We start from the raw sequence: 16,582 nt of genomic DNA, 5'->3' as shown, positions 1-16,582 counted from the left end.
AAGTAAATAGCCAACATCTGAAATTGGTGAGAGACTAAAATCACCAAAATTTTAAAAATAGAGACAAAATGTTTCAATTAAAAAATGGGAACTAAAATTACTAATTTTTAAAAATGGTGAACAAAATGTCTCAATTTAAAAATAGGAGGACAAAAATTACAATTTAGCCAAATAATTTAGATGAGAAAGTTATGGAGTGTTTGGTTTGGTTGTTTTCTGTTTTCATTTTCACTGAAAATAGAAAATGATGATGAAAATGTGTTTAGTTGGATTTCTGAAAACATTTTCAGTGAAAATGAAAACAAGAAACAATCAGAAAAATGAAAACAATAAATTCTCATTTTCAGTGTTTTCAGTTGAGAACAAAAACCTCATTTCGGGTAAAATGAAATTGTGGTGACAATGAATGTAATTTTAAACAAATATAAAAATACAAAAAGATAAGAAGTTAATATATCATAAATTTTCAGTATTTTTATTTCATGAAAACAGAAAATAAAAAGTCAAACCAAACATATTTTCATAATTCTAATCTTTTGAAAATGAAAACAGTTTTCAGAAAATGAAAACAAGAAATGAAAATAGAAAATGAAAATGTAAACCAAACACACTCTTAACCATCCAATACAGTAACAAAGAAGCAAAATTTATCGTGTAAACAAAGATAAAAACCTCAAAAACACAGATAACTTCAGATATTGCACAAATTAAAATAAATATAATGATATTTAGTCTAAATATCCTTGCCCATCTATATTAATTTTGACTGAATGAAATGATCCATTCAATTTCAAGTACAGACTCTACAAGAAAAAAATAAAAGCATATTGGTTGTACAAATTTTATAGATCTTTTACTTCTACACCAAGCTTCCCAACATTTGGTTGGAGTGAGCTAATAGTTTCACAGAACTATTCTATAATTCTCAGGTTGTACACACTAGAATGAGCACATTAAGTCGGTACAAGAAAATGGCCTTGGTCCTGACTGTTGATCCAGAGGAAAGGAGTAGCTATTGCTAAAAGAGCAAAAGAAATGCCATAAACTAATTTATGCTTAGTCTTTTGAAAAGGCTTTCCCATGAGAACAGTTTCAGTACCATTTCTACTTTCAGGACCAACCTCAGAAGGCTTCTGCATATCGGTATTACAAGGAATGTCATCTGTTGAAGAGACTGACTCCAGCCCACCTTGGAACTGAACATCGCCATCACCATCGCCACACAAGCTTCCACTCTCTTTAGAATCATAGTTGACATGATCTGCAATACCATTTTGATCATATTTAGAATAAGATGCCGGGCTCAACTTAATATTGCCTGATGATAGACTCTTGATCCTTCTATTTGGTTTCTCCGAGCAATCTGAAATCTCATCATTTAGGTCTTCTTGAAGAGAGTGAATGAGTTTCCTAGGAGTCATAAAGATCTTAATGTTGTCCTGCGTGCGCGATCTCTGAGTACAGGGAGAGAAGACATAATCTGTTAGCTCTTTAGAACTGATGTATGCACTAAAAATAATTTTTTATAAAGTTTGAACTGATGTATGCACGGGAAAAGCTTATGCTAAGTAATGAAGAATTCATGTTTATGCAAATTACACTCTTAAATGGTGAATGAAAAGCTCAAAACATCACACAAAGGAAATGTTAAGCATAAATTAAATTGAGTATATGAAAATGTATATCACCATAAAAAGTATATTCTTTCCGTTTCATATTCCTAGTTTTTTTTTCTTCTTTTAACAATATCATAGTTAAGATTATTTCTAGAACTAATGGCTAAAAAGAATCTTCATAATCTGATGTTTTTTCATTAAGCTTATTTTAAAAGCATTGTTAACAAAATGCAGAAGGAGTTAAAGAGTAAAAGAATAAAAATTTGGATTAAAAACAAAACAGAAAGTATATAATACAATTTAGCTTGTGCAGTGCAGTACAAGTCTAATACTTGAAACATTTAACTAGTGGAAAACTAACAGAGAATATAAGTGTTGAAAGAGCCAAAGAAGTGCAGTGCAGTACAAAAGGTAAAGGGGATTTGGAAATGGAAGAAAAAGCTCCATAGTCTATAATACAATTGGGAATTGGTTATGGAATGTGACATGCAAGTGTGCAACCATTTCATGTTAACAAAGCGGGGGCGGGAAGGAACCACTTCAGAAATGGACATATGTAAATTTTGAATTGAGTGAGTGTTATAAAGCTGTCCCTATAGCATGTGCAATTTCATTCACAGAATTTTTTAAGAAAATATGACTAATATCTGGTCTGATACACTTACTAATGGACTTGTGCTGGCACTTCTAGATGCTCCATGCCAATGACTTTTGTGCATGAAACCAGCAAACTCCCCTGTTAAATCTCCCCCTCCATTAGAAAACTCATGACCCATAGTGTGATAACTGTGGTCCAATGAGGCATTTCCGTGCCCTGACTTTGAGAACAAGCCATCCTTTAGAGACACATCAACCCCTCCATTTTCATGACTCCAAAGGTTCCTATTCACACTCCTCCGCTCGTAGAAGTTATGCGAAGGCAGACTTGTTGAAATGGGAGACTCAACAGGGGATGCATATCCATTGAAGAAGTCCAAGGTCTGTGACTCTAGAGAAATCGATGAGGGAGAACAATCTACATCACCAGAAAAACTTTCTCCTTCCATATAGTCTTTTCTACTGAAATTCAAACCCGGCACAGAAGCAGGACTCTTCACACCTCTTGATTTTTTATCCGCGGCAATTATATTAGCAGTTTGCAAAGCCTCAAATGCAGCTCCTTTGACATATGCCATTTTGTCTGATTGGCACAGCTTCATCACCTCAATTATCTGTTCAACCTCTGAAAATATGCTCCTTGGATCCAAACATTTCATCAAGAAGTTCACCATTTGAATGGCTACAAACTGCTTCTGAGAATTCCCCTCCACAGGCTCACTGCCAGCATTTAGTATTCTCAGTGCAGATTGTATGAGCAATCTAGCATAGGCTTCAACAATCAAAGCATTGCGCTTTGCCAGGGACATAATCAGACCCATGTGTGAATTGGTTTGTGTGGACTTTCCCTCTAATGCTGCAGCAACATTCTGGCACACCCTATTAACCATCTCAACCGATGCAAAACGCCAGTTGTCCGAATCCACAAGAGCCTTCAAGCAAAGGGCCGTGCCACATGTCAAACTCTCTTGAGAACTCAAGAGAGAGTCCGAAAGGGGCTTACAAAGAGAGTGAATTATTTGCCTCTTCTTCTCTTCAGGGGTTGCGGGGTCAATTCCATACCTTGCTATGGCTGGAACCACTTTTGAGCAAGCCTGCTGAAGAGGGAAAGACCCTGCACTTGAAGCTAAGGTCTGAACTATGGATTGCATAATGCTGTCTATCATAGGAACAATCTTGACTCCATGAACACGGGCAAGAACCTCATACAGTGAAATTGTGAACTCTCCAGACAAAGAACCAGTTTCCTTGGTCTCAGAAACTTGTGCAAGAAAGATGGGAATTGTCTTCATGTCCAAATCTTTCACATATGACTTCAATGCTCTCATTGCGGATTTGCGGCTATCCGTATCTTTGTCAAGATTTTGGATCTCTCTCCGTAGCATTGGACTCAGACTCCTTCCCATTGTAGAGCTAAAACCAAAAAACCACCACCATAAGCAACAAATAGCAACAACAAAGACAAATATAAAAAAAACAATGAGTAAACACATAAAAAGATTGATCTCATTTTAGGTATCCCGATTTATTTCTTCAACAAATTGAGTCAAAGTCCATAGCTTTTTCAGGATAAAATGAATAATCTTTCCAACTGGGACTTGAAAATTCAAAATTGAATTATAAAGGCCAACAACAATTTGAATTAAAGCTTCATATCACAAAATGATTAATCTTGCAAATGGTACAGTATAAGAATTTACAATAAAATGAAAAAACCCACTAACTGCAAACCAAGTAGTCCCTCTGTGATCTTGAATCTTTACAAATCAAACAAAAAAAAACATTTTTTTAATCTTTTGGGGCATTCACAATAACAGTAGATATGAATAAAATCAGTTTTTTATAATAGAAAACATAAAAGAAAGCAAAAGAATTGAGCTTGCAGCTGCTAACTGTAAATCAAACAGTATAGAACAAAAAAAAACTAGAATTCAATAAAAAAAAACACCTGTATTGTGCAATTGTGTGTAGCAATTGGCAGCAGGAAGAGAGAGAGAGAGAAAGAGAAAGAAGCAATGTCTGAATGAGTGTGTTAAGGGTTTCAATTCAGAATTTCAAATTTTGAACATGTTTTTAGGGATTGTGTTGTGTAGTGACAGCTGTTTCTTAATTTCTTATACTTTTCCATTTCTGGCTTAACGTTGTTGTTGGAAGGTTTCATTTTGAATTGCTTTCGTTTTCAAAACTCTGTCCTCCAAATTCCACCGCTATCCCTCCCTTCTTGAGTCGCACCACAAATTCCACAAATTAAAAGCCTTTCTTGGACGAAAATACCCTCAAACATTTTTTTTTTCCATACGCATGTTTTACAATTTTCTTTTATCTCATTTTCATCACATTTTTTATCTCTCTTTTTCTTCTCCTTATCCCTTTGTTTCTTACACATAAATCCACCTAAAAAATGGATAAACATTGAGTATTGTCTTACAAAGATCTGATTTGGAAATTGATAAATATTTTTTTATATTGAAAACCAAACTACAGTAAAAATTGAAGTTTGTTTAGATTATACTTTGTAGGATTTTAATTTAATTTGTTTATCCACCTAAAAAATGGATAAACATTGAGTATTGTCTTTTAATTTAATTTGTTTAGATTATACTTTGTAGGAGTTTCTCTTATATTTTGCATGCATTTCCTTTTTTTTTTTTTTATCATGCAGCTTGGAGCATTGGACTCAAAATTCAATAAGATATTTGATGTGGAACACAAAACAAAGATTGATTATGAAAAAGATACAAATGAAAAGCAAAAAATCACACAAGAAATGAAACAAAATTCAAAGAAAAAGAATAGAAGAACTTCATACAAGACATCAGCAAGTTGAACACAGAGGGAAAGATGGTTGAAATTAGAAATATTTTTTTTATAGGATTTAAATAAAGAAAACTCAGACTTGAAATTCAAGGAGACAAAGCTCTAATACCGTGACATGATACCAAATGGTATTAATACATCAACTAACATGGATTACCTTAAAAAGTTTAAGTTTAGATATTTATTTTCAATTCTTATAGGGAATGATCATCCCACTTAAAACATCAAGCGGCACTATAAAAATGTCATAATAATTGTCCCAATGTCTTGATAAGATTATATTTAATTCTTCAAAAAAAAAAAAAAACTCTCACAGGAAAAGAAAGTACAATTCAATTTGATTTTTCTAAATTGAAAAGTTTTTCCCCCAATGGGACATGACATAAAAACACAAGTAATAGGAAAAGTTCTTAAAAAAAGGACAAGTTCTTAATAATAGCAAATCTATATAAATGATATTATCCTCGTCTAAAAAAATACCAAAAATAAATTAGAACAAATCCTAATAAAAATTAATAATTAATCATAATGAAATCTATCTCAAATCTTCATTATATTTTCGAATAATGATTTGAAATTCTACAAAATAAAATAAGCAATTCCGCTCTTTATTTTCATTCTTTGTTTGCTATACTATATTTTGGATCTTAATGTCTTTGGACTTGATCACTCAAAAATCAAAATGTTATTATGATTCATACTTCATATAATTCTTCCCCTCTTGAATTGGAGTTGTCCTCAATTCTTCCAGATTTACATCAATCTTTCCCTCTCTCTCTTCATGAGTTCCACTTTTGTTTTGTTGAAGTCAGGACTACTCAAAATTCAACAAGAAACTGTATTGGATCATGCTCATTCCTAATAAAATTCACAAAGTTTTACAAATAAGTAGCAAATTATACGATAGGAAATTGTTTTGACAACACAAGACAGTAAAATATGTATTTAAGCTTATAATTTATAATTTGATTAAAAATTGACTATTATGAGAACTTTTGAAAGAAAAGAATTCATATAACAGAAAACAATTTAGACCTGTAGTATCAATTTTTTTTTTCTTTCAAAAGTTCTTGGAACAGTAAATTGTGCAAAAAAACAACAAAACAGGGTTACCCAGTTATGTTAATTCCAACTGTTTCATGAACGAAACTGAAACAAACATTCGTGACAACTACCAACGACTACCCTCTATGCTTATTTCTTCCCTTTCTCTTCGTCCCTTCTTCTTCCTATGTCCCAAGGCCTATTCTTTTCCACGCCAATGCAAATTCCCACTTCAAAATTTTCCCAAACCCATTTTCAATGATCACAAGGTAATGCTAAATTCGAAGTTACTTGGTTATACTCACGGTTCTTGTGCTGAAAGTTTTTTTTTTCCTTTTCTCTTTTCTCGGTGCAGTTACTGTCTGGAAATTTGAGTTTTGCGGCTTTCAGTAACACTGCATTGAGCTATGCCTACAGCAACGACGAAGGAGAAGCAAATGGAATCAATTTCTTGCACCTCATGGAAGAACGTGGGGTTCGTGCGAATTCCCAGACCTATTTGTGGCTTTTAGATGGGTGTTTGAGTTCTGGGTGGTTTTCTGATGGTTGGAAGCTTCATGGGAAGATTCTGAAGATGGGTTTTTGTGCAGAAGTGGTTTTGTGTGAGCGTCTTATGGACTTGTACATTGCCTTTGGTGACTTGGATGGTGCAGTTACGGTGTTTGATGAAATGCCTGTTAGACCGTTGTCTTGTTGGAACAAGGTTTTGCACAGGTTTGTTGCTGGGAAGATGGCGGGTCGTGTTCTGGGTTTGTTTAGGCGAATGTTGCAGGAAAAGGTGAAGCCTGATGAGAGAACTTATGCTGGGGTTTTGAGGGGTTGTGGTGGTGGTGATGTTCCTTTCCACTGTTTGGAGAAGATACATGCAAGGACTATAACTCATGGTTATGAGAATAGTTTGATTGTATGTAATCCTCTGATTGATTTATATTTTAAAAATGGGTTTTTGAATTCAGCTAAGAAGGTTTTTGACGGTTTACAGAAGAGGGATAGTGTTTCTTGGGTAGCTATGCTATCCGGTTTATCACAAAGTGGGTGTGAAGAAGAGGCGGTTCTTCTGTTTTGTCAGATGCACACATCGGGAGTCTATCCTACCCCTTACATTTTTTCGAGTGTTCTAAGTGCCTGTACAAAAGTAGAGTTTTATAAGGTCGGAGAGCAGCTCCATGGCCTTGTTCTGAAGCAGGGGTTCTCTTTGGAAACCTATGTTTGCAATGCCCTTGTGACATTATATTCACGTTTGGGGAACTTTATACCTGCTGAGCAGGTTTTTAATGCAATGTTGCAGAGGGATGAAGTTTCATATAATTCGCTCATCTCTGGTTTATCTCAACAAGGATATAGTGACAAAGCTTTAGAGTTGTTTAAGAAAATGTGTCTTGATTGCCTAAAGCCTGACTGTGTTACAGTTGCAAGTCTTTTGAGTGCCTGTTCATCAGTTGGGGCTCTTCTGGTAGGAAAGCAATTCCACTCGTATGCTATAAAGGCTGGGATGTCTTCAGATATTATCTTGGAAGGTGCACTGCTTGATCTTTATGTGAAATGCTCGGATATAAAAACTGCCCATGAATTTTTCCTTTCAACTGAAACTGAAAATGTGGTGTTGTGGAATGTGATGCTTGTAGCTTATGGCCTGCTAGACAATCTAAATGAATCATTTAAAATATTTACTCAGATGCAGATGGAAGGCATTGAACCAAATCAATTCACCTATCCAAGTATTTTGAGAACTTGCTCTTCTTTGAGGGCTGTTGATTTAGGAGAACAAATTCACACTCAAGTCCTAAAAACTGGCTTTCAGTTCAATGTGTATGTCTCTAGTGTGCTTATTGACATGTATGCTAAATTAGGAAAATTGGATCATGCCCTTAAAATCTTTAGAAGACTAAAAGAAAAAGATGTTGTTTCTTGGACAGCCATGATTGCTGGGTACGCACAGCATGAAAAGTTTGCTGAAGCTCTTAACCTCTTTAAAGAAATGCAAGATCAAGGGATACACTCTGATAATATAGGATTTGCAAGTGCAATTAGTGCATGTGCGGGTATCCAAGCACTTAATCAAGGACAGCAAATTCATGCTCAGGCATGTGTCTCTGGTTATTCAGATGATCTTTCAGTTGGTAATGCACTTGTTAGTCTTTATGCTAGGTGTGGGAAAGTACGAGATGCATACTTTGCTTTTGATAAAATATTTTCTAAAGATAATATATCATGGAACTCATTGATATCTGGTTTTGCACAAAGTGGACATTGTGAGGAAGCACTAAGTCTATTTTCTCAAATGAGTAAAGCTGGACAAGAAATCAATTCATTCACATTTGGTCCTGCAGTTAGTGCTGCTGCCAATGTTGCTAATGTTAAACTAGGGAAGCAGATTCATGCCATGATTATAAAAACTGGCCATGATTCAGAAACTGAAGTTTCTAATGTTTTGATCACACTATATGCAAAATGTGGTAACATTGATGATGCTGAGAGACAGTTTTTTGAAATGCCTGAGAAAAATGAGATTTCTTGGAATGCCATGCTTACTGGTTATTCTCAACATGGTCATGGATTTAAAGCATTAAGCCTTTTTGAGGATATGAAGCAGCTTGGTGTATTGCCAAATCATGTCACCTTCGTGGGAGTTTTATCAGCATGTAGCCATGTGGGTTTGGTTGATGAGGGAATTAAGTATTTTCAATCAATGAGGGAAGTTCATGGTTTGGTGCCAAAACCTGAACATTATGCATGTGTTGTGGATCTTCTTGGGCGGTCTGGTCTTTTAAGCCGTGCAAGGAGATTTGTTGAGGAGATGCCAATTCAACCAGATGCAATGGTCTGTAGGACCCTTTTAAGTGCTTGTATTGTTCATAAGAATATTGATATTGGAGAGTTTGCTGCTAGTCATCTTCTGGAACTGGAACCCAAAGATTCAGCAACCTATGTTCTGCTTTCAAATATGTATGCAGTGACTGGGAAATGGGGTTGTAGGGATCGGACAAGGCAAATGATGAAAGATAGAGGTGTTAAAAAAGAGCCTGGTCGTAGCTGGATAGAGGTTAATAACTCAGTTCATGCATTTTTTGCTGGTGATCAGAAACACCCTAATGTAGATAAGATATATGAATATCTCCGAGATTTGAATGAACTGGCAGCTGAAAATGGTTACATACCACAGACCAATAGCCTTTTGAATGATGCAGAACGACGTCAAAAGGGTCCAACACAAATTATTCACAGTGAGAAACTGGCAATTGCTTTTGGATTGCTTAGTTTGTCTAGCTCAACTCCTATCCATGTTTTTAAAAACCTTCGTGTTTGTGGTGATTGCCATAACTGGATTAAGTATGTCTCTAAGATTTCAGATCGAGTAATTGTGGTGAGAGATTCATATCGCTTTCATCATTTTAAGGGTGGTATTTGTTCATGTAAAGATTACTGGTAAGATGGCCGAAGAAGGTTCACTAAAATGAAAGAATCCCCCTAGATTTGCGGGATGGACCAGGATTTCATGAGCTTTCTCTGCATATATTCTTTTTGATCCAAATATCATGCTTGAGCTTTTGGTGACATTTGGTTTGAGCTAGCCACAATGCTGATTTGGATATCTCTTCCACGGATATCAATTCTCAAAATTGAAGATCTTCTTAAATAGACTTGGAGGTATTGTCGTTGATCCTTCTAGGAGATTGTACACAAATCATCTTTTATCAACGTTGATTTATTTATTTTTTTGTACAAGAATAGTTACAGTAAAAAAGGGAACACGTGAAGAACGGAGTCAGGATTTATCAAGATCTCTTCAGAACCTAGGTAGCAGTTGCACATTCCCTTATGTCATGTCATACACATTAATTATACTAAAGACATCCACACAATTTTTAGGTCATTCTAAAAAATCATTCTAATTGTATATTAAGTTGTAGGCTTAAATATGTCAGCGTTCCTTAATATATATCTGAATTTCGTTTTTGATAGCTGATAATTTTTTTCTTCATTTTTGATCCCTGACATTTAAAAGTTTTGTTTTTATCCCTGTCATTAGGATTTCTTTGTTAATTGGGGACGTGGCTGCTAAAGTATTAAAAATACGATTTGTGGTGGTTTTAAAACTGCTTATGGCGATTAAAAACCACTAGAATCAATTAAAGGAGGGAAAAAGAGATAAGGAACAAGATTTGGAAGAGAGAGAGAGAGATTTGAAAGAAAAACCACCGCACACCAACCCCGCCACCCTCCTCTGATGTCGCACACCAATCCCACCACCCTCCTTTAACGTTGCATGCTGCCTCCTCCTCCAGATTTGATTGCGAATGACCCTTCTGCCTCCAAACACCTGCACCCTTGCGCCTTCAATGACGCTGACACGACCCCTACCAGCTCCGCCGCATGCTGTCTACACCAAACCCCGATGCCGTCGCGCCGCCTGCACCATCTTGTGTGTGTTCTTTCTCTTTTTTGTCCTTCTCCTGTGTTTCTATGTTCTTTTTTGTTTCGATTGTGCATTGTGTTCATGTTGTTTGAGAGTTCTGATTGGGTGTGTTCATATGTTCTTCTTGGTTGATGTTTGATTTAAATTGAAACCATGATGAAGGAAAAAACAAAATGGATATTAGATTTTTTTTCCTCCTTTAATTGATTATGACGGTTTTTAATTGATTATGACGGTTTTTAGTCGTAAAAAATTATAATTATAATTTTAACATGAATATTGGCGGCTTTAAGACCGCTACAATTCATATTTAAAATACTAACGGTCACAACGAAAAAATAACAATTCATATTTAAAATACTAACGGTCACTTAACAAAAAAATACTAACGACAGGAATACAAAAGAAAACTTTTTAAATATTAAGAAGCAAAAATAAATTTTTTTTATCAAGAATCAAAAATAAAATTTGAGTATATATGTAAGAGAACACTAACATATTCAAGTCATATTCAAGCCGTTAAGTTGTATGTTAAAATTGCCGGATATTATCTTAGCGTGGACTTATGCATAAGGACTAGTATTTGTTGCCACTATGAAATGATGTATATAATTGACTTTCCTTGGATTTTATCATGCATAAGTGTCTATTATTGGACTACCCACACTATAGATATCAAATTTTGAGCATGAAGGGTGACTTGAAATTCCACATTAATTGGAGCTATAATCAGTGTAGTCTTTATACAACTTAAAACTTAGTCTATTCCCACATTTTAAGTTAGTTTTGTGAAAATGAATTAGATTCTAAGTTAAAATTATTCATTAAAAGAAAAATGACCTTGACTAATCTGAATTTGATCGGAAAATAAATAAAGTTTGACATGTAAGATTTTTTTATTTTTAAATTATATTAAATTATTAATATCACATTCTTTACTTTTCACCTTTATTTTTAAAGAGGAAAAGTTGATCCTAGGAGTACAAACTATAGAGAGATACAGTAATGTAATTTTCATAGCTCTTCATCTTCAAAACACCAAAATTGAAGTTTTTGTTTTTTAATGAATAAAAAGTGGGATAACATGGAGGTACCCAATACTATCGAGTAGGACACTAATAATAACATGCTGGAACTACCAGTAAAGACCACTTGAGATTATTGCATAAACCTAAACTACAAGCAATTTACTTAGTTGTGGCTAGTCATTTAGTCCCTAAGGGACGGTCTTGCAGTGCACAGGAGAGTGGAAGGAGCGAGGTGAGGTGAAGAATTGTGAAGATCTCGGGAAGTGTGAGTGGTTTGGTAACACTGAAGAGAACAAATATATTAAAAAAAAGGATCCCACACCTAAAAAATTTCACTCTAATATGAGCAGATTTGTGCAGAAATGAGGTGCAGCTCCCTATCCCGTACTGTTTTGCCAGAACATGTACATGTAGAACATCTGTTACCTTCACCCATTTTTTATTAGTTTAATATTACATTAATAAATAAGTACATAAAATAAATAATAATACTAGATAACTTTAATTTAAATATTTCTATTATATTTCTCTTCCACCAAAATACTTTTATTTCTCACTTCTTTTTCTTTTTTTCTCTTCTCACCTACCTATTTCTCCTCTCTCTATATTTCTTCTCCCCTTACCAAACAAATCCTAACTGCAAGGAATCAAACTGGCACCCCTGACAATAAGAGTTGGTGTACCATGTCACAAAGCTATGTGTGACTTATTCATGCAAGTCCTGACAAAACACTAAAACATCATGCATATCACGTCCATTGTAATGTGGGAAAAGCAATGGTAACACTGTAATCTCAGCACTAAAAAAGTTGGAATGGGTCCCCGAGTAGGTAGAATTTCTGAATGTAAGCATACCTGAGAAGACAAATTTAGTGTATAGGAGTCCTTTTAGAAACAATTTACGGAAGAGGATCTCTTTTAAAACAAATTACAGAGGGGGTCTTTTTCTTATGTGGGTGCCGTCATTGACACTGGCGGGAAGCCTGAATCGCCAATGACAATGACAGGATAGGACGAGAAAAGCGTACCGCCATTCCTCCTGGCGGGACATGCCTACGTGAACAGTCCTGCCATTAGAGCTGGCGGGATAGGCCTGCAAGAATGAGAATCTCTTTTGAATTTTCCATTCAATTTTTATTTTGTTTTTGTCGATTTCTCGAGAAACTAACGGAAAAGGGACAAAACGAGAAATTTCAGCAGCGTTAAATTTCACACCATTTTGGTTGTGGCATTCTTTATTTTTTTCTAACTATTTTAGTTTTTATCAAATTAAAATAAAAATGAATTAATTTGGTTTCAGTTTTAGTTAATTGTGATTTTTTTTCTCCAGCGGTCTTAACTGTTTTGTAAATAAAAAGGATTGGACATTAAACTCTTGAAATAAAAATAAATCTGATTTCAGTTTTTAGTTAATTGTGAGTTATTTTTTGTGATTAAAATAAAAATGAATTTAGTTTTTGGTTTTAGTTAATTGTGATTTAATGATGGCAGATGCTGTTGCCTTACTCAAACTAGAGGAAAAGCTTCCTTCATATGCGGTTATGTTATTCAGGTATTATCATTATATTATTTTAGAATACGTAGTAGTATTATTTTTAGCAAAAATAAATTTGTATTATCTCCTATCCTGCCAGCTCCAATGGTGGGACTGCCAACATAGGCATGTCCCGCCAGGAGGAATGGCGGTACGCTTTTCGGCACCCCCTATCCCGCCATTGTCACTGGCGGTTCAGGCTTCCCATCAGTATCAATGACGACACCCACGTAAGAAAAAGACCGCCTCTGTAATTTGTTTTAAAAGAGACCCTCTTCCGTAAATTGTTTCTAAAAGGACCCCTGTACAGTAAATTTGCCTACCTGAGAATCTTTACTGTAAGTAGAATATTTCTTTTTGTGATAGTAAACTAGAATCGTACTACATTGCTGCTGAACTGAACCAGTGTAATATTTAATTTATCAGTCACTATTTATCTATTCCTCTTGCGTAGATGTTAGCACTTGGTATGTATGAATTTTATATGCAAATGTAAATTTTGAGTACCTTTTATTCTGGAAAATTTAAAAATCTCATGTTTGAATAGTTTGACAGTTAAAAATCATCAAAATATGCTTAAAATGTTAATTTAAGAATATGGATATATTGAATTTTCAAACATCCTACTTCCTCTTATTTTGGTATCATGTCAAGACAATTGCAGTGTGTTTGGATGGACCAATTTAACGGAAGAATTTATTTTTTCAAAGAATTTAAAATGATTTGTGATAAAATAACTTGTTTGGATAGAGTATTTGAAAGGAGATTTAATTTTTGGTATTTTTATGAATCATTTTGATTGACTAAAACAGTGAGATTTCAAATTCTCTAAAAAAGTATAGAATTTGAATTTTTTTTTCTGAAAATACTCACTCTAACTCACGTTCTTGCTCACAACTCTTTCTCGTTCAACACTCACAGCTACGAGTGACCAAAGTTTTTACGACCGATATCGACATAAGTTGTTTTTCACTGACATTGGCCAAAAAAATTTTGTCAGAATTTTTTTGTATGATGTCAATCAAAACTATTTTTTGCCGATATCGGCTAAGATTTTTTTTAGATGATGTTGGTTAGGGTTATTTTCTCACTGACGTTAGTCATGAAATTTTTTTGCTAACGTCGGTCAATGATTTTTTTGGCCGTTGTCATCAAGGTTTTTTCAATTGATGTTAACTAATGATTTTTTTTTGTCGACGTTGGCTAGATTTTTCTACTAACATCGGTCATGACTAACTTTTGAATAGACACCTGTTAGGATTTTTCAGTCGACGTCAGCTAGGTTTTTTCAGCCAACATCAGTCAAAGCTATTTTTTAGCCAATATCGACTAGGGTTATTTTTTAGCCGATGTTAGCTAGGGTGTTTTGGCTTATGTCATCTAGATTTTCTTAGCCGACATCGGTTATGATTTTTTTGCTGACATCGACTAGGGTTTTCTGGCTGACATCAGCCACAACTATTTCTTAACCACATTAGCTAAGTTTTTTGGTTGATGTTGGCTAGAATTTTTTCTGCTAACACCATCTAGGTATTTTTGACCGATATCAGACATGACTATTTTTAGTCGATATCGACTAGGTTCTTATAGTCGACATTCATTAGAGATTTTTCGGTCAACATCGGTCATAGCTATTTTTTAGCCAACATCAACCAAGACTATTTTATAGCTGATGTTGGGTAGGATTTTTTTTCCGACATTGGTCTGAGCTATTTTTTAGCCAACTTTGACTAGGGATTTTTCGGCCAACGTTGACCAATGATGTTTTTCAGCCGACATCGGGTAGGTTATATTGGTCGGCATCGACCAAGCTATTTTTTAGCTGATATTGGATATATTTTTTTGTCAACGTCTGCTAGGATTTTTTAGGCTGATGTTGGCTAAAAATAGTCTTGGTCAATGTCGTTCAAAAAGACCCTAGCCGGTGTCGGCCAAACAAATCCTAGCCGACGTTGGTGTCAGACAAACCAACCCTAGTTAAAATTATCAATATTTTATATTTATAAATTATTAAAAATTGAATTTTTTTTTAAATTAATATTTCAAAATTAGATTGTGTTTATTTTCTATAAAGTTTAATATTAAAATTTCATCTATTTAAAATATAAAATTGAAATTTTGCATATGGAGGAAATTGAATTGCCCCGTCCAAACAAAGAATTTAAAATGGAAAAAATTTGAATTGATTTATCCAAACAAAGCATTTGAAAATGTAGGAAATTAAAATCAAAGCAATTCAAATTCTAGACATTTCAAATTCCTTGAAATTTTGAAATTCCTTATCTAAACACAAGGTTAAGGCATTCAAAACATTTGGATCTAATATTCTCAACTAGTTGGCCTTAATCTAGTCTTAGTCTAAGAAGTTGATTGGTCAACTTGTGCAAACTGTAACAGCCGTAATTGTTAATAAATAAATAATACAGTAATAAGTTAATAAATAAATAAATAAATATATATATAATTAGGTCATAAATCTCCACTATATAAACCAAATGTTAACCTAGAGCAGCTTTTACGAAACACTTTTATCTCTTTTTCTTTTCTGACGCACAAGAACCCTAACAGAGTAACCAGAGGAGGAGCTCTAGAGAGCACCAGAGACGCCACCATTGCTAACAGAGAACATTTAAGCGACTACCTCGAGGTAAGGGATGAGTTACTCACGCTTGAAAATTAGAATGAACATGTGTAGGGATCCCTAGAGGGTCAATTTTTGGGTTATTTTGGGGTGTTTATGAATTTAATTATGTTTTCATGTTTAATCGCGGATTGAGTGTGTTTGATGAACCAATTGGTGTTCTGTTGCGAGATTGTTGTAGGATTGATGTGTTCCTGTGTTAGGTGTGTACCTTAGGAATTAGAATTCTTTATAATTAGCATAAAAATTGTGTGGTGGTGATTTTGTTTATACCAGATATGTTGGCTTTTCAATCTTGTTCTTTTTATTTTTATTTATTTATTTTTTTTCACACCGCAGTGTATACGTGTACATATATATTGATACTGTTTTCTTTTTACAAACTTTATATTTTATTTCACGTGGATGATTTCTCGTCATGAAATTCATATGTGTAGGGATTGTTGGATAATTGAATTGGCTAAAATTATTTAAAGAAATTAACTAAAGTTGTATTCACATTGTAATTAGGCATTTTCTTGATGTTGGTAACTTAGTTGAAATATATTTAGAATATAGGTATACATGTTGTTCATAGAAATCAATATGAGTATATATATTTTATTGTTATATATAATTTGTATTTACTTAATGATATATTTGATATTATTGTGATTATTTTATATTAATATATATTTAATACTTTTATATGTTATATATATATATATATATATATATATATATATATATATATGTATGTATATATATATATATATAGAATATAATATACTTATATATATTATGTGTATTTTATAGTTATTTGTTTATAAGTCTTGAAGTTAAATATTGTATGTTATTATTATTATGATACATTGTTATTTAATTGTTGAGTATATTTTATAATTAGTT

At 33.9% G+C, this 16,582-nt stretch overlaps 2 protein-coding genes across 3 annotated transcripts; one reads left to right on the top strand and one right to left on the bottom strand.

Moving 5' to 3' along the window:
* Positions 1-727: 727 nt before the first annotated feature.
* Positions 728-4,388, bottom strand: LOC114383524 (protein SINE1-like). The gene is made up of 3 exons (XM_028343210.1): positions 4,162-4,388; positions 2,282-3,626; positions 728-1,454 (listed from the first exon to the last, which is right to left on the bottom strand). The coding sequence occupies exons 2-3, from the start codon at positions 3,617-3,619 to the stop codon at positions 954-956; spliced, it is 1,839 nt and encodes a 612-aa protein (XP_028199011.1). The 5' UTR covers positions 3,620-3,626; positions 4,162-4,388; the 3' UTR covers positions 728-953.
* A 1,720-nt stretch (positions 4,389-6,108) lies between these two features.
* On the top strand, positions 6,109-10,694 carry LOC114383510 (pentatricopeptide repeat-containing protein At4g13650-like). 2 transcript variants are annotated; one of them, XM_028343202.1, is made up of 4 exons: positions 6,109-6,343; positions 6,430-9,722; positions 9,807-9,872; positions 10,105-10,694. In XM_028343202.1, the coding sequence occupies exons 1-2, from the start codon at positions 6,170-6,172 to the stop codon at positions 9,502-9,504; spliced, it is 3,249 nt and encodes a 1,082-aa protein (XP_028199003.1). In that variant the 5' UTR covers positions 6,109-6,169; the 3' UTR covers positions 9,505-9,722; positions 9,807-9,872; positions 10,105-10,694. The 2 variants fall into 2 exon arrangements, with proteins under 2 accessions (XP_028199003.1, XP_028198997.1); XM_028343196.1 differs by having other exon boundaries at positions 6,430-9,872.
* The last annotated feature ends 5,888 nt before the right edge of the window (positions 10,695-16,582 follow it).

Source organism: Glycine soja, chromosome 2 (assembly GCF_004193775.1).
Source record: "Glycine soja cultivar W05 chromosome 2, ASM419377v2, whole genome shotgun sequence".
NCBI lineage: Eukaryota > Viridiplantae > Streptophyta > Magnoliopsida > Fabales > Fabaceae > Glycine > Glycine soja.
This window is presented reverse-complemented; position numbering and strand designations above follow the sequence as displayed.